The 22,378-nt window shown below is 40.5% G+C and overlaps 1 protein-coding gene across 1 annotated transcript in view; it reads left to right on the top strand.

Annotated features, from left to right (window-relative positions):
* POLN (DNA polymerase nu) overlaps window positions 1-3,682 on the top strand; it is an 88,166-nt gene extending 84,484 nt beyond the window's left edge. Inside the window, exons 22-23 of the mRNA XM_083862359.1 lie at window positions 555-616; window positions 3,466-3,682. Coding sequence (XP_083718485.1) covers window positions 555-616; window positions 3,466-3,534 — 131 coding nt within the window. The 3' untranslated portion in view covers window positions 3,535-3,682. The remainder of the gene's footprint in view (window positions 1-554; window positions 617-3,465) is intronic.
* Window positions 3,683-22,378: the final 18,696 nt, after the last annotated feature.

The following is a 22,378-nucleotide window of genomic DNA, read 5'->3' as shown; positions in this document are numbered from 1 at the left end:
AAGTTGAATTGTTTAGAGTCCTGATAGCTCCACTGTCCCACAGGGATGATTTTTAAAAGAATTTGGCTCTGATTTTTTACTTTGAAGAGTAAAATATTTTTAAAAGTTCAGATTCTTGTGGGCTTTTTTTCTAGCTTCTTTTTTAAAGTGAGTTTTATGGCTGCACAAGAAAATTAAAATATGTAAACTGTCATCAAACAGATAGTTATGAGTAGTGAAGTTGAAAACTGAGCACTCACACATGCTCTATATACCTTTATATGAAATGTAGTAGTGCTGTACTTCTTTATATATGGGATACATAAATTAAATAATTCTGCAAATTTTACCCTAAAATTCAATTTTAAAAAAATTAAACTGTTTACAAGAGATAAAATATCACTTTAAAATAATCTGAAAATGTTGTAATTGTAATTACATGTAATGGTAACTTTAATGCAGAAATGCTGCTATTATATAACAGAATATAAAACCCGAATTTTTAATATATATGTATATATATAGCAATTCTAACATGGAAAATAAAGCTATAGGTTTTCAAATTTACCTTACAGCACTAGTAAAAAGAACAATGGAGTCCCTGCAGCAAACCACAGCCTTGGAAGTGCCACTGAAGGTAAAGACAATTTTGAATTTCCATTTCTTTCTCAGGCATACTCAGCTTTGTACGTCATCATCATATTATGAATCTAGAAACAACTATTTTGCTTTTCACTTCAATTGTTTCATTTTCATATTTGTGGTAATTTCTTTTTCAAATTACTATAAAAGCTCCAAAGGAAAATAACTGAAAGAAACTATACTCCCTTTTGGAAAGTGAGATTGCCGTAGCAATGCATATGGTAATTTAAAAATCTATTTCATTCATTGCCATGAAACTTCTGTTGGGTTGTGGTAGAGTGAGAAATCTGTCCCTTTAATAGGCTTTCTAGATGTGCCAGGCATTCGTTACTGCTGAGAAAATATTGCAAAAGATCTTTCTTCAGTAATTTTCACTTAGAAAATGGGTCTATTTAACATTTCTGTGTGGATGCCTAACACACAAAGCAGACAAAATCGCTGGTCATTGCTACAGGTAGAGGATATCATCTACCAGACCAACATCTGTAAAAAGTGAGTAGATAACTACACAGCTATGCATTGGACCTAAATGCAATTACGTTACAAGAGAATTATGTTCTTCTCTCTACAAAACTGATACCCATCACTGTAACCTCCTGCTCAGCTTTGGTTGCTTGTTAAAAGACTAAAGCTCCCGGGAATCCCTAAACTTCAGTGAGCAACAGCCCAAGGGTTTCCAGTTCCCTGACAAATGGAGTACTTGGTGTTGCCAGGTCACTCACTCAGCAGTAATACTCAACATGATTCAGGGACAGAAACAGCTTTATTCTAACTATTTCAGAAAGGGTTGCAACATACAGACTTGCACTAATGGAAGCAGTTGAAAAAGAAAACTACTTGATAATTTGTCTTGTATTTCTTCCTTCAGATCTTCTATATCTATTGCAGCATTCCAGCCACTTTGTGAGGCTTTTTCTGGAAGTGTTGCAGCTACAAGACCCTTTATGGGTCCTTAGGGAGCCCATCCTTCCCACAAAAATTGAGAAAGGATAATGAAGGGTATCCAAGATCTAAATCACTCTGCCTCTCATACTGATTTCCTCTCTCACTGTTAACTTAACCCTTGTAAGATTTTACTTTCCTGTTTACTAAATATGGTCCAGTGAGACCTTTTGGCCACACTGGGATTATAAATTTCTTGCACCTTCAATACTCCTGAGCTTTGTAAACTGCATTTCTGTAGGTTGCTTACATTGTAGACCTGTGTTTGCCTTTCTTCTTTTGTTACAAATTCCTTGGGGCAAGGGAAAAAAAAAAGCCAGAGTGGTTTTCAAGGTATATTACATTATTTTTTTAATTACTGTATTAGATACCTGGCATTCATGCTGCTATAAGGTTCTTAAAAATAATCAAATATGGTAATATTGGTGGCATATAAAGTGAATAGCAACACTGTAGTCCTTCATGAATAGTTATAGGAGACTTTTTCAGAGGTAACAACATTCATACTTTGTCTGAGGCAGTCCTGGTCATAAAATAAATATGAGCACTGTACTAGGTTTCTAAGAAAGACAAATGTTTACATGGTTACCGAGAGTGTTCATAGTTACAGAGGTAGAATATCATTATAGTGTTACATTTTTCAGACCAACCATGAAGTGGCAGAACGTTTCAATGTCCTGTGGACAAATGGGACATACCTTGTTATTCACGTCTGTCTAAGGTGTTTTACTGTCACTCACTGACAAATCCACTTCAATGCATTAAACAGATGGATTCAATGTGCCATTCCCATGAGAACAGTAATTCTCCATTATACACCAACTATGCTTTAATAGGCAAAAAGAAACACATTCTTGGACAATAAGTAGTTCTCTGGGGCTTTCAAAGATTAGGACTTTTTAGTAGGCAGGAGAAGTATTTGGAGATCATTTCATTACCCTTGTTTGGTCTCCTTTTCCTAATCAAATTACTGTACGAGTCCTGACATACTTTTGTTCATGCAGCACATTAGACTACATCCATCATGAAGATACTTCACCTTCCTCTGAAGCCTCAAAAAGAGATCAATGACAGAGGGCAGATAGAAAACAAAGTTTGATCTCAGAGAAGAAATTGAGAGTGATCTTAAAAAAAAGTCTTTTTTTGTTCATGTTGTTTACCCTTCTATACAGTAGGAAAATGTCTTTTAGGATTAGAGATGTTGAAGATGAAAAGATTTTTGTGAAATGCTCCTGCTCTCCGTCAGCAGACTTACTTCAGCTAAATACGTCTTATGTGCTTGGTTAATATGAATATTTTTTTTTTAATATGGAGACAAAATGTCACTAAAGTAGAGCACACATATAGTCTTAATGGGGAGAGATCTCTTTTTCTTCTTTGAGGTAAAGGACACTTTATCTTTGAAGTAGCTTTTTTTTCCCGAAATATAGTCCATGCTAATGAGGCAGCTTTCATGTCAACAAAGCTACTGTGTACAAGAGCATCAGGAACTGCAAAACAAACTGAAATTAAACCAAAGCAACAATAAAAATACCCCAGAATTTGAAAATGGGGGTTAAAAAACCCCTAATATCTTTATGCATTGCTGCCAAAGTTGCTGATGATAAACGTAAAAATCATCATTTGTAGCTCTTTTAAAAGCATAAGATGAATTTTGCTTTAATGTATTCTTTGCAATTCAGTAACATGTATTTGCAATTTGAAAACTAAAGGTTAGTTTAAATTGTTACAGTATTTTTATCAGAATTGTAGCAATAATTGAATATTAATAGAAATTAAGAACATTTCATATTGGATAGACATGTAATCTAGAGCAGTATCAACATCCAAAGGGAAAAGCAAAAATAGTAATCTTGCTGTATGTGATGTGTTTATTTGTTTAATTTTTTTTTTTCCTGACAGGTTCCCTTGAAAGTGATTCTCACCACTGGGAAATCATGGGGGTGTATGACAGAATTACAGGAGATGTAAAGCAGTCATTGGGGATGTTATTCAGTACCCAAACACCTCATTGGCCTGTGCTGATTCCTCGCTGAATCACTAGGCAACAGCGCTGCTGGATCTTTCATAAGCACCTAATACTCTGCATGTGAATTTTTTTACTTCATTTTGTCTGTAGCCCTAGGCAACAGCAGTGAGATAAAACTGGTTTTTACCAGTTCATTGTGTTTCCTTTAGCCAAGGTATCCAGCGGGGAGCTGCTTTTGTTCACAGCTAAATTACTACATGTAAGAAATGAAACAAGATAGTATTAACCCTTTGGGAGCATCACAAATATATTTCAGTTACACGGATGTTTAGACTTTAATGTTAAAGATTTTGTGAAGTGCTTGTGTAAAAATACTTATAAGCTGGCAGTATTTGAACTGTGTCAGATGCTTAACTGTTGTGTTCAGCTTATTTTGTATTTTGTGAGTAGAATATAGCTGATTGATGTTCATCACATACTAGATGTGCCATTCCTCAGATTTAGAAAAAGAGTTAATGAACTTAATTTTTATCTAGAATTTTGGAGCAAAACAGGTAAACAAATCTAGAAGCCTAAAGGTATTAAAAATAAGGAGATTGTTGTCCATTCTGTTAATTTCAAACTGAGTTTGCACCATAGCCTTAGCATACTTTAGACAAATTATTACAGTTTTGCCTAATCTATTAATTTTATTACTGATATAATGATAAATATTGTTTAGATAAATTTTAGGATTCAGTCTTGTACTTTTTAGGATTCATGCTTTTACTTCAATGTCTGGATTTTTTATTAATAATTTGTTTTTCTGTAGAATTTATTCTTCAAATGAGATTTGTTTCATAACATTACTGTTTTATAAATTCTGTCTCTGTGCTTGTGGAAGATGAAATTGTCCTTGAAGTCTAGTAATTATTCAGAATTTGAAGTCAAGCACAAAACTTTTAGGAGTCATTCAGTATGTTTCAGCATTAGATATCAAATTATCACAGTAATACAATTTAAATTCTAGAACTGTATAATTGCATAGACTTTGCAGCATTTTTAATTTGTATAATTAAATAACTTTACTTTGCACTTAAAGCTATTAAACTATTAAACATTGTTTTCTTATGTTCCTTATTAATCACACATAACCTGTCAGCTGATGTGAGTCAATAGTTTCTAAAAATTGATTCTTATAAAACTGGCATTGATCATGTAAGCAAAGTCAGAACCTTCTGCATATTAATTGGGGTCAGCTTTTTGGCAGGGGGATCCACCCTGCATGGCTGTGACACCCGTGCCAGGTCCTGTGAGCAGGGGCCCTGATCCCACCTCTCCAGCAGAGAGGAGGCTGCACAAGTTTTCTTCTGCTTTTTGCTATTTCAAGCCCTCTGTGTTTGCAGTGGCATTGAATAAATGTGAAATGTTCTATTGTCTCATCTCTTTCACTCATCTTGAAGATCTCCTGGTTTTGGGAGATCTCTACTAACTAAGCCATGTTTCTCTGAGGCTACATTGCTAATCTTCCTCCTATATGGAGGAAATAATCATTTTTTTGTATTCCCAGCTGATTTTCACCTTATATGTATTTTTCTTAGGATGTACACTTTATAATTAGATGGATGGTGTATTTTTTCAAGCCCCAAACAGCACTAGGAACACCCTCCAGCCTAACAAAAACCAAAAACATGGTTAAGAACAAAAAGAACCTCAATCCACTTGTGTGAATTGACATCTGTTCAAATATGAAGCTACAGAAATGCAGAGGTCACCATACAAATTTTCAAACACAATCCTTCACAAAAGACTGTCAGTCGCAGTTCCCCGGATGTGCACTTTGTATAGGTTGTCATACAAGCAGGCAAAGTTAATATTTTATTCTCCTTGCGTCACAGTTTCTTCAGGGTTTTAAATTCCCAAAGAATCAGCTAACAGAAGGAAGAAGGCCAAGCAATAAAGCACCACTTTATCACGTGTCCAAGGGCTCATTCTGTGTACACTGGTGTGAGGGCAAAAGGTAAACTGGCATAATTTTGGAGGATTGTTGCTGACCAACTCTTGAGACTTGGTGCAGTTTGTGTCCCCCTCAACCTGCAGAATACATACTATGAACTTAGGATATAATTCCAGTTCTCCAGATTCTCCAATAAAGAAACTGAGAAGCTTTCTCCACTTGAGAAAGAGTAGTGTTTGCAATTCATTTCCCAATGATGTGTCCCAACATTCATGTCCCAGTTTCCAGAGGACAAGGCATCAGTATTACCACGCTTGTGTGCTGATCTATGTATAATCATAAAATCTGGGCAGTGCAGTTTTTCCAATCCTTAGTCGAGGTCTGAATCTAAAGAGTCATTATAGGAAGCAAGGCCAGTCCTGACCACAGATTTCCTCCCAAATAAATATAGGTGAAAATATTCAGTGTTTGATGACGGCCTTGAATTCCTTTGGGTGGCACAATAATTTCACACCAGAGAACTCAAGACCCTTATTATAATAAATACCCACCTTGTCAGGTTATTTTGGTTCTGCATGAAAGAGTCTTTAAAACATGGTTAGGCTTGAGCAGGAACAATTGTAAGAGCACTTTTCCATCCTGAAAGCTCTCGATTTGATCTCTAAAATGATTCCCTTTTCCTCACAACCTACAAAGAGGTACTGGGAGAGCAAGAAACAAAAACTTCTGTTTGAATTGCAGAGTCCTATAAAAGTACTGATCAATAAGCATGGGAAATCACAGAATAGATGGGCAGAAGGAAAGAGATGGTCGTACTTAGTTTCAGATATCCCTTGTGAGCAGGAGTTTCATTAATTGATTGTCTGAACACAGTAATAGCACCCTTTTGAACTGATTTGGGTCTGGGTTTAATTTCAGGTGTGTCTTTGATGGTCTGAATCTTCCTTTAGATCATCTGTAAATCTCTTTGTTTGCCATGTGAAGTAGTGGGGAAAGAGAACTATTTAAAAATACTTTAACTCAGTATCTGGGAGATGGAACAGCTCAGCTGTTTGCTGGTGTTTGCATGGGATGGCATGGCCAATACTTCCCTGTTCACAAATCTTGAAGTGTCCACATGCAACTGTTGGACAGCAGTGCTGATCTTCAGTGCTGGTCCAACTTGATAATAACCACAGCTCAAACATTGGCCTCATATTTTATGTGAACATATTTTAAACATGGAGAGAGAAAAAAGGTGGGAGTTTTTGAAAAGTAAGAGGAGATTAAGAGATTAAGAGAATCTACTAGATCACCCAGAACAAAGTTTTGTTCATGTTAATGATTAAGAAAAAAACCCTTAAAAATAAACTAATTTCATTTTTTGGGAGTCAACAAAACCTGTTTCTCTCATTTCTTGTTTAATCAGATTTAAAAAGGAGGCCAAAGAACAGGTTCAAGGTTGTATGATAGCTTCTTGATATATTTCCTCAGTGGCCTGAAACATCTTTTCTTGCTTCATCATTAGAAGACCAGACTGGACACATTCCTGAGTAACCTCTTTTTGACCTCATAGCTCACCCTACTTTGAGCAGGTGATTGGACTGGAGACCTCCTGAGGTGCCATCCAACCTGAATTTTGGTCCTATGTCATTCCTCAGTTAAACAGCAATCACCTGGGTGGAAGACAATCCAGAAATTCCCTTCAAACATTCTGCTGCACCACGTGAAGGATATAGTGCCATGCCAGAAGAAGCCCCAGAAATGTTTTGGGATTTGCCTTCCCACCTGTGTTGCCTCATTCTGTGCCAGCATTTACTATATTCCCTGGCTCACAGGCTCACTTTTGGCTGGCATACTTCCTTTTGGTATTAGCACATTGTCAGAAACATTCAGGGAGTGGAAAGGAATAATTTTTTCTGCCGTTCTGCCATTCTGAATGGTTTCAGTAGAGAGTGCATCTCTGGGTTTAAAATAAGTTTCAATTGTGCCCTGTCTTTGCCTTGCTAGGAAACATCCCCAGCCTAATAATCAGCTCATCCCTTCTGGAGATAACAGCCAGACTGTTGTCACTAGTCAGCTGGTTCTCTCGAGAGATATTTGAAGTGCACTTCTACCACCTGTTTTTGGAAGTCCCTTTTTTGTTATCAAGCATGTTATTACGTGCTCTAAGTCCAGGCAATTTTTTATGCTGTCTGCTTGTGTTCTGAATTGTGGAGGTCCAGCTTCCAGCCAACGTTTGCACATTTTTTGTGCTCTTTTCCATGTCGCCATCTCTCTTCAAGGTTAATTAGTGGGACAATTTTTAGCTTCTTTCTTCCTTTGCTTCTTACACTGATAATTTTCCACTGCTAACCTTTCCTCCCACTTCATAGACACTGTTATTATTTCTTGCAAAAATCTCACTATTAGTTGTCCACAAGTTAAAAGAAAATTGCCTATATTTTTACCTCTAATCTTTGTGCCCTCAGTTCACTCCTCTCTGCCATTTGGTATGACATTTATGCACTTATGGCATTTTGGAGACTATTCTATGGCTAACTATATTTTTACTGTAGTTGTTCATTTCATGCTCAATTTTTCCAGGATATCAAAAATTTACTGTAGAAATTCTCTGGTTTCTGCTCTCCTCCCTTCCCCCACATTTTTGGCAGCTTCATCTGCTGTGCACACTGAATTTCTCACATCTAATTATTCAAAAGTGTCATGCATCAGATTACAATCCCATTTTCCAATTTGTGTGTTAAACAGAGTACTGTAGTTACAGGCTCCTGAGAATCAACCTCCATCCTCCCCATGAGTGGCTGCTGCCTGTTACACTGCCTTCCTCTACAGAATTGGATGAGACAAAATTAAATATCTCCCTGGGTTTACTTGGCCTCTTTGCACTGATCCATTAGTCCATATCCAGCTGAGTCCAGAAATTAGTTAATTGCTGATTTATCCTAAATGTTTTATTGGTATCTGGTTAGGTGAAGAAGAAAAGTGTCCTCAGGACTTCTGCCAGAATTTTTTCCCCCCTCTCTTTTTAACTCTAAGCTATGTCCCAGAGCTGGTTCAGGCTGATGATTGACTCCAAACTGCATGTGAAAGACACCTATAAGAACTTCATTTCTTCACAATGAATAAATTCTGCAGCAGTTTGAAAGCTGAGCCACCCTACTTGCCTGCCAGCAATCCCCATCTCTGTTTATCTTCCCATCCATTCACTTGAACCGTGATGCTAAATTAAATAAGCTTCCCAGGGAGGTTTTCCTTTAAATATAATGAGCTTTTGTAACATATGAGCTGGGAGAAATCAACATCTTCCCTTGGGGCCTCTGTGGGTCTCAGATGAGGTTAAAAAGGTGTTGTAAATGTTGGGCTGTAGTCAAACTCTCTGGCTGCTTCTGTTACTATGGCTTGTGATATATTTGATTTTTCTTCTGGAGCTGACTTTTTTTTAGTCCTTCCACTTCTTCTCATATTTGACCTAAAATATAACGTTCTCCTGGCATTATCTCTATCCTTTAACACCTTCCATTCCCTGGAAATCAGGTTAATAAAAAGCTCTTAAATTCATCCTACACCTCCAGTCTGGGCAGACATTTATCATTGCACAACAAACCAAATATTTTTCTGACAATGAATCATAGATTTCTTTCCTGGGAAGGTCTTGAATCGTGTTTATATTGCTTTCGTAGAATCGAACTCTTGCTTTAAATCCTTCTGGCCAACAGGTTTATAATTCAAAAGGATTTTGACACAACAGAATAGTAGTATAAGATGAATATAAAGAAGTGAGTATAAATGCAAAGCTTCACACAAAAATAAAACTAGTTAGCTACCCAAATGTAGGAAACATATTTCCTAAAATGTAGGGAATAGCTAGTTAGGTATCAATTTCAGAAAAGGACCTGGAGATCTGAAGGTGTTTGTAGAATGATCAAAAGTGATACAACCAATCCCTTCCCTTGCTTCAGCCCCAGCAAGGTCTCAGTTGAATGCCCTGCCTAATTTTCAAAAGTGCGTTTCAGAAAATAGATGGAGCAACAGGAATCCACAGGAGTGCTATAGACGATACTACCTATGAGGAAAGGCTGCAAGAATTTAAGTCATTTAACCTTGAGAAGACTGAGGAGAAATGCCAGTGTCAGCTTTCTACCCACCTCAGCCAGCCCTGGCACCACAGCAGGTGCAGTACAGTCCAGTGCAGAGTAGCATCCTCTTGATCTGGTGAGTCTTGGTTTGCCCTCAGGCAAAGCACAACATTAGCCAGGAAAGAAGGGAGGACTCTGTGTAGGCTCAACCAATTGAGTTTATTGGTGCCTCATGTGAGGACAACCTTCACCCAGGGTGCCTGCCTCAGCAGAGCCAGGAGCGTCTTTAGGCAGCAACTTTTATTAGGGGGAGGAACAAGGGGATGGGTCCAGCAAAGGTCCAATCAGTAGGGGATGGCTCTGCAGGTGAATGACACACACAGGGACAAACCAGTGTGGGAGGGGAAAACCAGGATCCTGCCCAATCACTCAACGCTCTCCCTGGAACTTTCCAGCCACAGGGAGAGGCCCTGAAGTGACAGACAGGACCCAGGGGTTACATAACCCATAATTGACACTTAATCTAACTGGGAGAAACTACATGGGAAAATAACATAGGAATACATGGAACAAACCATTGTGAGATACATAAGATACAGAAAACAGTATAGGAACAAACCATGAAAACATGCATTAACCAAGTGAAACTAAAACACACCACCACAGAGAAATCTAAAAAGATTCATCCAGTATGTGATGGGCTGCCATAAAGGTGGCAGTGAACTGCTCCATACGTTCCCTGGAAACAGAACGGGAAGAGAGGGGCTTAAATTTCAGCAAGGTAAAACTAGGGAAGATGTTAAACAAGTTTTTAAAAAGAACGCTAATGATAACTAAACATTCGGATGGACTTGAATAGAGCTTGTTGGTGTCACACAGCATTTTTAGGAAGAGGTATACACTCAGCATGCCACAAAATGCCTAGCACCTGTCCCTTGTTTGCCAGTCTTCTGAATATCCAAGTAGCCTGCCCAAAACCTGTGCACAGGGAAGTGATTGATTCTGCCCCTCTGGAGTTTAGGTGCCAGCTTCTGAGATTCACTTCCTTGTGACTGACATCCATGGCTTTTTGTTCTAAAACTGAAGAGGCTGTTCCTGCCTTCTAAAGGCAGTCAGAGCAATGGACATTGCTGCTGCTCCTGTCCTTTTATCTACAAGGGTAGGAAACCTTTCTCCATGAAAGCCTTTCAACATCCACCACCCAGAGGAATGCACAAATCACCAGATTACAGGATGTTCTCCTGAGGAGCTTTCTGTGCTCTCTCTCTTGGCACTGGCCACTGCATTTGAACTAATCAATATTTGCTTTGAGAGAGAGACAAAAAAAAAAAAAAAAAACAAAAACAAAAAAAAAACCATGACTGATGACAGTCCAGTCTCCAAGTTACTGCATTCCACAGAAAAGCCTGGCCTCTGTCTCTAGTCTTCAATCCAGGTTTCATGTTTCAAAATATGTCTTTGCCCATAGGTACACCCTGGTGAAATCTGTGTTTTGCCCTTGGGCTGGAAGGCTTTCCACTTTTTCATCACTCCTGCATTATGGATCCTCCATGTCCTTCTTCACGCTCCACACTGGTGGTACAGAGCCAGGAATGTGCTTTCTTGTCCCTACTTCCCCTCCATCATCTTCTGACACAAGAGTGGGCATTTAAGCTATTTTTATGTGATGTCTTAGCCTTACAACTCATTTCTAGATTCCTCATATTTCAGTTATTTCAATAAATTCTCTTAGCAGCAGGTGTTATTCACTTCCCATCCCACTCTACCTCCTGCTTTTTTTGCTCATTGATACTTCTGTACCTAACAGTTGCCAATAACATTTTTTTTACTCCTTACTCCAAGGATATTCATCCTCAGCAAAATTAAAGTCTCTTTTTTAACTTGTGGGTTTGTTTGTTGGTTTGTTTTTTTTTTACTTCCAAATCTGCCAGCTTAAAGCATCGTCCTGTTTGTGGTTCATTTAAACACATTAGTCATAGGGAGGAAACTGTGGAATTGAAATCCTTTTGCTGCCTACATAAACCTCACATTGTAGCCTAAGTGTTTAATCTTCAGATATTTCCTTTTCCTGCCTTGGCGAAATGGGGAAGAGAATGTGGGTTCTCCTCCCCAAAAACCAGTGATATGACAGAATTCATGAGATACAACTGAGCCTAAAGGAAACCTGCATGGAAAAGACTCAATTTGGAAAGTATGGAGACGTTCTGAAGAAGTCTCTATCTTTATGTTTCACACAAATAAGGAACAGGAAAGTTTTGAACCCTTTGGTACTGATAACTGAACTTGGAAATCACTGCAGGGATCCAAGATCTCAAGCCTGCTTTGCAATTTTAGCATCTGCAAGAGGTTTAGAGAAGAACCACAATTTAGAGCAGCCCTCCCAGTGTGTATCTTTAAGTGCATAATGATTTCTTGCCTCAGGTTCTTTGAAATTTTATCTGAGCCATCTGTCCACCACTACTCTTCCAGACAACTTAGTGCTTACAGGCTAGGGCATTCCTCCTCACAGTGTGTGCTGGGATAGATCTCAATTTTTGCTTACAGAGAAACAAGGTTTTCAGATCACTTCCTTTTGGAATGGCCAGTGGTGCTCTTATTCCATAAGGCTGTGGCACAGGACGGTGAAAATGCCGCCTCTGGCAGTACTACCAGTCAGGACACAAGCATGAAACCATTACCAAGGCAGACTGTATCAAATATTTTATGGGAAGTGGTCTTATATGTCTGCTTATTTCTGTTTTCCTTAGACTCTGACATGCCTTGTCTATAAAGACTGATCTTGAGTCACCTGCACAGAGTGTGGCCTTTGACAATCCACCACAAAAGACTCCAGTGCCAGAGCCACATAGATTCTTCAACTCTTTGTAACTAAATCAAACCAGCCCCTTTGAAGATCCAGCATTGTAGTGATTGGGATGGTTTGTGTGTAGAAGTCATATATAGGCTTTATTAGGCTGAGCAGGATAGACAAAATGCTTGGAATTTACAATTTAAATGTCTAATTCTGGTAGCACTCCCAGAAATAATAATTAAGTAGGAACTAAATGGCTTTCTTTAATTAAAACATTTTGCCAGGAAAATAACACTGGTAAGTGCTTCACTTCCAAGGACTTCATGTCCCAATAAACTGACCAAGGATTACTATATTGAATTTCAGCAAATACCTCCACCCCCATGACAGGAACTCACTCTCAGTGCAGTTTGGGTGGCTCAGTGATGGTGGAAGAGCAGAGAGCACAGTGTAGGCTGCAGGAGCACTTGGGAAGGTGACTGCTCCAGGGAAGGTCCTGTGGGAAGCTCTGCACTGTTGCTGCCCTGCTGTAACACCTCCTACAGACTCACAGACCCAGAGGAATTCCTTTAAAATCCCACTCTGTGGATATTCCTAAAGAAAAGAGGTGAACAGGGGCAAAGATACTGTGGCCCATCTCTTCGAATGCATGCAGCAATGGACAGAGGTAACCCCACCACACGTTTGGGAGCTGAGGATGCTTTGCAGCTGCAGCCAAGCTGATTTAGAGCACCTTGTTCAGAGCAAGAGACACTAGTGAAAGCAGCTTGAACTTCCTGTCAGCTCTGCAGCATGAGAATCACACAACTGTTATTAAATTCATTAGCTATAGAATGAATGTAAAGAGATCTGTGTGACATTCTCTAATTTAGTGGAAAGGGAACAGAGAAACATGCTTAAACATTGTTCCTTACCTCGACCTGGTGTTTCACCTAACACAGATTTTCCACAACCCCAGACATCACAGCAAGCAAAGCTCTCTGGGCAGCCACCTGAGTGCTTGGAGAATGAGCTTTGCAGCCTCCAATCCTGTGCAGCTGTTAACATACAGGGAGTATGAGGCTATTGCACAGTGATGGTAAAATAATTCTTCAGTTTAAACACACAACTCTTAAAAATATTTTTCTGAGAATGAGTTTTTGAGTACAGGACACACTTAGATACATTATTCCATACCAGCATGCTCGAAGTGTATTAAGTTCACAGCTCTTACCCATCTGACAGGGCCTTTTGTAGGGCCTGAGCTTCTGTGCTGTTTTCCCTTAAGACTTCTTTACATACGCAAAAAATACTGAAAGTCTGTGCGGAAGCTCTGGTGACAAATCCTTTGAGACTATGACATGATGAAGGAACAAGCCATCTCAATGAATAATTTTGCAGTTTATTAGCATAGTGAAGTGTTTTGATTACTTTTGCTTAAATGAATGATAAAGGAACCCTTTTATCATGTACCCTGCTCATTTCACTATTATTTGTCCTATTGAAAGTTATCTTTTTTTTTCAATTAGGCATAGGCATTGCACATTCTTAGGACCAGAGGTGTTATGACACTGATATTAATTAAAAGGCTACTACAGAAATAATAGATAATCATGAGATTGAGCTGTGTGTCTCAGATGTTGAGTCTGGGAAAACAAACAATCCCAGAGGGGGAAAGGCTATTTCTATTTTAGCCTTCATAACTTGCAAGTGCTCAAGGTATCAGTGCCATGTAAACAGAGCATATAATAAACCTTAATGACTCAGCACGAGTGTAAAGGAGAAGACAACAGTATTTCTTACCTCTCCATCTGGTTAACTCTCCCAAAGCGCTGCTTACAGCCTGGCTGGGCTCACTTCAAACCATCTAAACACAGGCTGTCTCAAATGATAGTAGATACTCATGTTTAGCCAGCTGAATCATGTCCTTTGTGTTTCTAGAGGGCATTGCTGTTCATATCAAAATCTATTGTGTTTCTGTTAGAAGGAATGTGAAAAAAACAACATCTGCCTTCACTAAATGCACTATTTCTGCAAGTCACAGGGAGGGAATCTTGCCAGGCTGCCCAAAATCTCAAATACTGGTTTTAAATACTCAATAGAGCTGAAGCATGAAGGGGAATTGCAGCTCTCCTCCCCATGGCCAGACTGAAGGAGATGGTGTGATAATCCTAGGTGTATTATTGACATTTAGGAGACTAATACTGCAATGATAAAAAGTTCAAACTTGCATCAGTGAGAAACACCTCAGCCTTGTGAAAATTTAATAGGCTATCATGGATATTTTCTGCAGTTTAATGTACCCAAGTGCCAGCCATACAAATTTTTCCTGTCTGGGAACCAAAACTGGAAAGTTTTCACACTATTGTATTTGTAGGAACTAACTATCCCTTTGATTTTTTTTTTTCCACTTTTCCATTTTTTTCCTTTTTTTTTTCCTCTCACCCTTTTTTCAGTTCCCCACTTTTCCCAGGACACTGACATCCCATCTAGCATTATCTGAAACAGAATCTGATGAACAGAGCTACCTTTTTTCTTCTGTGCATTAACCCCTACAAAGCTTAATGTCAATGAAGGTAGGGATAGGTCAGTATAATTTTCCCTGTTATTTGAATTCCATTCACCACACCTGGCAATGCTAAAGGAGTATCTCCAGTTGGGTTCTTTCTTACAGTGGGCTCAGTGGGAGAGCTGGGTGTATAATCTATAATGTATAATAATTCTTAAGCAAAAAGAATTAATTCAGAAATTACAGAAAATGTATATATTTGAGATTTTTTTTATATGAATTGACATGCATACAGGCTAATAATTATGTTTTAGACATCATTCTTGCATTAGAGAGTGTTTTGAACAGAATGCTAATCTCTGCAATGTGAGGCAGAATCAGTGTGGTTTTTTTCCCTGTGGTTAACCTTGATGTTATTTTAGGTGGTGTTTTTCTGGATATGCTGCACTGAAACGAAAGGAAGAACTGCTTCTCTGTTGTGCCCTTGTGTCTTTATAATCCACGAGGGGATGTGCCCACGGTGGTGGCTGCAGACAGTGCAGACAGAGCCCTGCTGCCCCTGCACACCCCTGAGTTCAGCTTTCAGAGGCATGGCACAAAGTCTCCTGGGTTTGGAGCCTCTCACCCATCTGCTGGGCTGGAGTAAAAATTCAGCTCTTTGTGCAGGTTTGACATTCAGCATGAGTTCATTATTCAAGGCACGGGGCTTTTGTCAGACCAAAGCAATCCAAACCCTACAAACATCTCTTGGATTGCTCAGGTCCTCTATCCATGGGGGAAAAAAAAAAAAAAGAAAAAGCAAATCTGTATGTGAAGAGAGCATCCAATCTTAAATTCATTTCCTGGGTGATCTTTTTGAGTTTGTAGGCTTGACCTTCCCCTTGTAATGACTCTCTAACAGGTTTGAGGCACCTCGTGCTTTAAGAGCAGGAGGAGATGTTCCTCACTGTGGGGTTCTCCACCTTCCACACTTGGCAAAGGCCAAAACCAGCATTTGTAACCATTTAGTCATCCCTCCCTCAAACATTCTTTGATGTATTCACAATTCCCAAGGTGGGGAAAAGATCCATCCTTCTCAGTTGGTTGGTCCTGGTCCAGTACTGAATCTCCAAGTATCTCCATAGTGCGCATTACTTGGAGGTTTTTTTAATGGTCCACTGACTTCTAGCACTTCTTTCTATTTCTTAAAGTGTTCCTAAAGAAGTCACAACATGTAAGACTTAAGCATTTACTTTTTTGCCTTTTTATTTTTTTTCTTTTTGGTTACATTTCCACAAAGGAAAAAGCACGAAAAGAATTAATCTTGGAAGCCAGTCTCATCCTACAGATCAGTCTGTCCTGCTGAGAAACAAGGTCTTTCAGCTTAGAAGGATGTAGAAGCTTCTATTTTTACAAGTAAGTCCAGCAGCTGTAACCAAAGTGGCCTCTAAACAACAGAACTGAAAAACTGATGTTGATCTTTAATGGCTATTATTCAGGGTTGCTGCAAGATAAAATATGAGTGACAACATAAAACAAATAAAGAGGAGTGAAAGGTAATTCAGTTTGCTGTAGTGTTCCTTTCTTCCATTGCACTCTGCAGAGACACACAAAGCAGCTCTTTATTCTTTTCCTATTCTATCAGTTTTTTCCTGTCTTGGTAAAAAAAAAATCTAAGACTATAATATAAATACTGGTTGGTGAGCAATTGATTTTCACACTTCTCTCTAGTAGATGGAACCACAGTGGAGATAACCAGTGCGGCTGGACCACACTATTGATCATCTGAGTTTTTACAAGTAATTTTTTTTTTTTTTACCACAGCATCAAATCTTTGATTTTTTAACAACCAGGAACATATTTCTCTGTTAAGTCTTTACACTTTGTTTACTGAATGCAACCATTTACCTTTAAAGTCCCAATAAATATCTGTTGAAAAAAAATGATAGTTTGTCCTTCAGCTTCCCTGATTTCTCAGGTGCAATTAAGCTTCTCTACAGAGGCATCGTTAGGATTTATCTCACCTTAGGTGTTTCTAGGATAGACATTTACTGCTGGATAGTCTAGACGTGTCTTGGGCTGGTCATTAATGAGAGAAATGAGCACTTTTTGGAGCATGATACACCTGACCCTGCCTTTGATGTCCAGATGAGAAGATTCATCTTTCTACAATGCTCATTTCTCTTCTGTTCTAACAGACATCAGGTGCTGAATTTACTTTATTGACTTAGCAAATGCAATCAAGCATGGAAAAAAATGAAAACCTACCATGAAGAAATTCATAGGCTGATTTCCTGACTAATTTGGCCAGTAGTGTTGTAAATAGGTGTAATAAAAATAATCTTTGGGACAGGACACCCTCACCTTCACCCTCATGAGGATTTTGATTTCCCATTTATTAAAATGGAAGAGGTGGTAACTGTGGTACTTACATTTGTGCAACAGAGGCTGGTGGGGGGCGTTGTGAACCAGGGAGATGCGTAAGGCAGTCAAGAGAGAAATGTCACAGAAAGCTCCGTGAAAGACTTGGGAGATGAAGGAAACTTCAAGCTGACTCCTGCACACCCTCAGGGCACTCCAAGGAGACTCAGGCAAGAGCTGAGCAGATGTGTCTCGTGGCAAAAGGTGGGGATGGATGGATGGATGGATGGATGGATGGATGGATGGATGGAGGGAGGGAGGGAGAGATGTAGATAGCTGGATAGATAAGTAGACAGATGGAATATTTTGCAGCTGTTTGGCCAAGATAAAAGCAGTTTTGTGGGCTGGATGTTCTCAGCTGGTAGACCCGGGGTCCTCTCTGCCTGGTTTCAGCCTCAACCATCCTCCTTTCTTTGGGAGAGCACCAAGCCCCTGATGGGAGGCCATGCTTATGCAGAGGGGACAGCCTGGAGTGGGCCTGCGCTGCTGCTTTGCTTTGGCTTTTTAGGAGGCATTAAGGTGTATGTGGATGGTGGGTGTGCTGGGAACAACAGGGAAAGGGATCTCAAGGTCCTGTCTCATCCAGAGCATGAGATATGTGCCTGGGAACACAGGGTATGGAGGCAGAGTTCTTGTCTCCATGAATTCTAATTTTTTTATCTGAAGCAATTCAGCATGAAAGATGAAAGAGGCCAGGACAGGAATGTGTGTCCAGTTAGTGGAGAGAGAGTTTGAGCCCAATTAGCAGTTAATTGAGGGGCTTTAAGGCACACAGCACACCCACACTGCAGCAGCTTCTAAAACCAACTCAGCTTTTGTTGTCACTTTTCTGTTATTTCACTAAAGCAGTTTGAAGGGTGGAGGTGTTTCTTTGGTTAGCTCTGATATAAAACAAAGCTTGTGCACATGCACCATTTTGCAGCTGTTTTCCCCCCAGGCTGAATCCCAGAACACGTTGCTATCAGTCCCAGAAGGTGTTTTGTGTTCACCTCCTCTGAGTGAGATACTGCTATCAGCATCTGCACCTCTGGATACGGCAGGAAGTGACAGGGGCCAGATCCACAGGGCAGAGGCATTAACTTTATCCTCCACATGGCTGCCTGACTGCTCAGCTAGGTAACTCTGCACATCCCAAAGCCTCAGACCCCGCTGCTGGGGGGGATGATGGCCCTGGGGGTGCTGCCTGTGGGACCCAGAGCCAGGTTTGCCAGGGGGTGTTGCTGGGTAGGTGTCCCTCAGCTGCTGGCTGGCAGGGCACTCCTGCAGCATTTTTAACTGCCACCAGAAACTGGTTTTCAGGAACAGACATCCCCAGAGGCTGTCTCATCAGCAATCAGTTTATTTCAAGTGTATCTAATTGTGACTAGAGGCTGGAGCCCCATTTCCCTCCCCAAACAGGAGGTCAGTGATTCCTGGCCCCACAGAGGTGCTCTACAGATGATCAGAAATAGCCTCGTGCAGGTTTCACAAACAGTGGGGAACAACCCTTTGATACTGATTTTTTCCTAAGGTAATGCACAGGTGTAGGGAAGAAAAAGGGGCCTGTGTGGCTGGGGGAACCCCCAAGATGCACCCCCACCATGACAGTATCCTCCTCAATAACACTCACTCCAGCACCTTATGGCCTTGGTGGCTGAGAGCAGACACTGTGTCATTTTGTTTTGTCTTCTGCTCCAGTTAGGGCTGCCTCTGGACTCAGGGGGGATTGGGGGCGAGTGCTCAACCAGGCAGGTGGCAGTGGCAGCCCTAGGCCTGGTGGCCAGGGCCAGGCTGGGTCCCATGGCAGGGCTGTCTCCACAGTTACTGTGTGCAGCTTCTGGACAGGGCAGTACAAGCTGGAATAGCATGGAAATACAATCTAAGGACAAGCATGAGGCACAAAAGGATATCTCTATTACCAATGGAAGCAGGAATGAGGGGTTTCTGCCCATGCTGGAGCTGGGGAGCTGGAAAAGATGCAGGCACCATCTGCACATCAGTAACTTGACAGCAGTACAGTTTAGGAAAAAACTGACATAAGTTTTAGATTTTATTCATTCGTACATTATTTACAGCAGTTGCTTTCATATTACAATTCTCTTTCATCTTTTCAGTTTTCACTTATAAAAAATTAACCAAATAAACCTTATATAACCAAATTTATCACAGCAGGTCTGGTTAATTTTCACAGTTACAGCGGCCATCAGGAACAGAACTTAAGTACCTACAAGTCATTTGTCCAGAGCACCTGGCCTGCCCCTGCCTGAGGACACCCTGCTGTCCCTCGAGAGCTGGCTGGCTCCCGGGGCCCGGAGGCTGGAGCTCAAAAGCCTAAAGCACACCAAGGGATAACCTGCACACATCTCAACTCCCTGCCACACTTTGCTTTGGGGAATGGTTTGCATTGCTACCTTGATGGTATGCAGCTTTCCAACAGAGCTGACTCCTGCTTCCCTCCACAGAAAATAAGAGTGGTTGGTTCTGTTTTCTGCCATTGCTGAGCCCCAGAAGTGCATTAGCAGAGTATGCTGGGGTACAAGACTGCAGCAATAACTGTTTACCTTCCTCTGTGTGACTCTGACAGCTCCCCCTTATGTCTGTCTCTCCCACCAGGAATGGTATTTGCAATAACTCACCCTTAACTGCCGTGAAAAGCTGCACTGCGTAAGGGCTCACAGTGACTCAGCTCCAGGGACCCCACACGGGCAGGTTCTCTGCCAAGGTGACATCCGCTTCCAGAGACTGATGGCCTTCCCTAGTACTTAATCCTGCTCCCCAGGTGCAACAGCACCCCTTAGGAACACACTGCTGCCAGTGTGCTCCTAACAGCATCACCTTCATTAACTATCTCCCTGGGCTCTCCTCCACGTGCTCTTTTGCTTTACAGTGGTAATTATTGCTGTTTTAGAATATGTTTGTTTTTCTTTGAGGACTTGTAGCCACTTCCCATTACAAAGTACAGTACATACTATGCTGAACATAGAAAACACAAGACTCATTTCACATTGGTCTTGTACAACGGTGAGGAGATGCAGAGTAAGAGGCTGTTTGGGGGAACCCAAGTTTCAATTTAGGTGTGAGTGAATAAGCCACTGCCTTAAACATTGGCAGTTCTGGGAAGCAATTTAGCCTGTTTGTTTGTTTTTGGGTTTTTTTTTTTTAACTGACATTGGACATTTTCCAAATGCATACCACGCATCTGCTTAGCACTACCAAAGATATTATTTTTTTCCTTTACTGCATTTGTCTCAAGAAGACTTTTGCTTTAATAAAATAACACAAGCACACAAACTGCTTAAAGCTAACGGCCCAGCACAATCATAAGTACAACTCACAAAGCAACTGATGCTTTGTTAGACCTAATTACATTTAAAAAAAAAATCAAATATACATATTACAAGGCAAAAGGATTAAGCTTTGGAGGAAAAGAAATTAGAAACAATATTAGCTGTAAGTTAACTACACTTACATAGCAGTAGCTGCTTCTGCATTCAAACTTTTGTTACTTGTAAATAAATTAACAGTTGCATTATGTATTTGTTATGCTCTTGGTCTCACTAGGTCTGTCTTCTACTATTTAGATATTAAAAGCATGTTCTCTCCCACAGGTGGACATTGTGCAATACAAAGACAGCACTGAACAGTGATTTTAAATGTGATCAAACTCCAAATGCTGACTTGGAGTTCATTATTTTAAACAAGATTGTGTTTTGACTAAACTCTCAGTTGTTCAAACTAATCTCCTGATTTATTTTTTATGAAAGGTACTCCAAGCACCATTCAGGTAGCAGGTTTTGGTGGGAGATAAGCACAAGCTCTGTTGCATAGTCTCCATGACTGAGGGATGCAAGAGCACACAAATTTTTCCTCAAGATTCTATGTGGATCTATTTTGAGGGAGAAAAAAAAGAAAATTTTCCTTTTGCATTTTAAAGCTTATTTAACACTTAGCATTACTTAATTTTCTTTATGTGGTGCAGTATATTCCACTGCAAGACTCCAGTTAAGTGTCGAACTAAAATGCCTTTATTAAGCTTTAAGTAGAGTGCATACCAAGAGCATCACACCAGCACTAATGAAACACAGGCCCCAGCACACCCAAAGTGAGATTGTTAATTCAGAGGTAACCAGAGCTGGTTCCTGCCTTTGTGTGTTTGGCAATTTGGAAGTCCTTGCAGTCAGTTTCTATCCATCTGCACCTCAGCCAGCAAATCTGGCAAATTAAAAGACAGCAGACCTGCATCACATACAGGTGTGGATCAGTGAGCAACAGCAACAGCAGCAGCAAGGACTGGGACCAGGTTCTGCAAAAACACAGTTCCCTTGGGAATTCTGACCATGGGACTTCCTGTTCTTCCAGTTGGCCACAGCAAAGACAGGGCCCAAGACACCCCTGGCACCAAACACTTGCTGCTCCTGCTGCAGGTGTGCAGCACCAGGACCCCACCAGGCACATCCCAACCCCTACGACCACTGCTGACCCTCAGTCCTGCCTCTCCTACCCAGGGACTATTAAACTCTGCCATCATGATCTAAAGAATCATCCTCATTTCCCATGGAGAGGAACATGGATGAAATGACCCTAGCCCCAGGGACAGATGTCCCCAGGGTCATTTGGCCCTTGCATTTGCTGAAAAGCAATTCTGAAATGGGTCCTGCAGGCTGTACACATGCACAGGACCAAGAAGTAGGATCACTTCTGGAGAAAGGTAAAGGCTTTCTCAGAGATAGCATCTCACATCACACATGAGGACAGAGGGGAGGGAAAACAGCTTTCCAGTGATGGCAATGCCCTGGACTTTTCTGCATCTCCCAGCAGAGTCATAGTTGCCATTCCTAAGCATCTTGCAGGTGCTGTCTGCTTCACAGAGGGAAAACACAGCATGAATTTAAAACAAATACAAATTTAAGGGTTTCAAGTTAGATTAGAAACCACTTTGTTGGTTTGATTGCTCAGCATTATCAGCCTGGATCTGTTCAGGGGTCAAGGTTCCCAGACAGCTTATTGCCAAACACAACATGTGCTTGAGATGCCAAGTTTGCTCAGGGTGTGGAAGGAGTTCCCACTCACTCCATAGGGAATGGCCCAGGCTGTGCTGGAGGGTTGGGGCAACCCCAAGGCTGTGGCTCTCAGCCACAGTAATGCAATTTTTCCCTCCTTTTCTGTTTTTGGTTTGTTTGTTTTTGTTTTTTAA

The sequence above is a fragment of the Zosterops lateralis genome, assembly GCF_965231275.1.
Source record: "Zosterops lateralis genome assembly, chromosome: 5".
NCBI lineage: Eukaryota > Metazoa > Chordata > Aves > Passeriformes > Zosteropidae > Zosterops > Zosterops lateralis.
The sequence above is the reverse complement of the archived record's forward strand: the minus strand, read 5'-3'. Positions and strand labels throughout refer to the sequence as shown.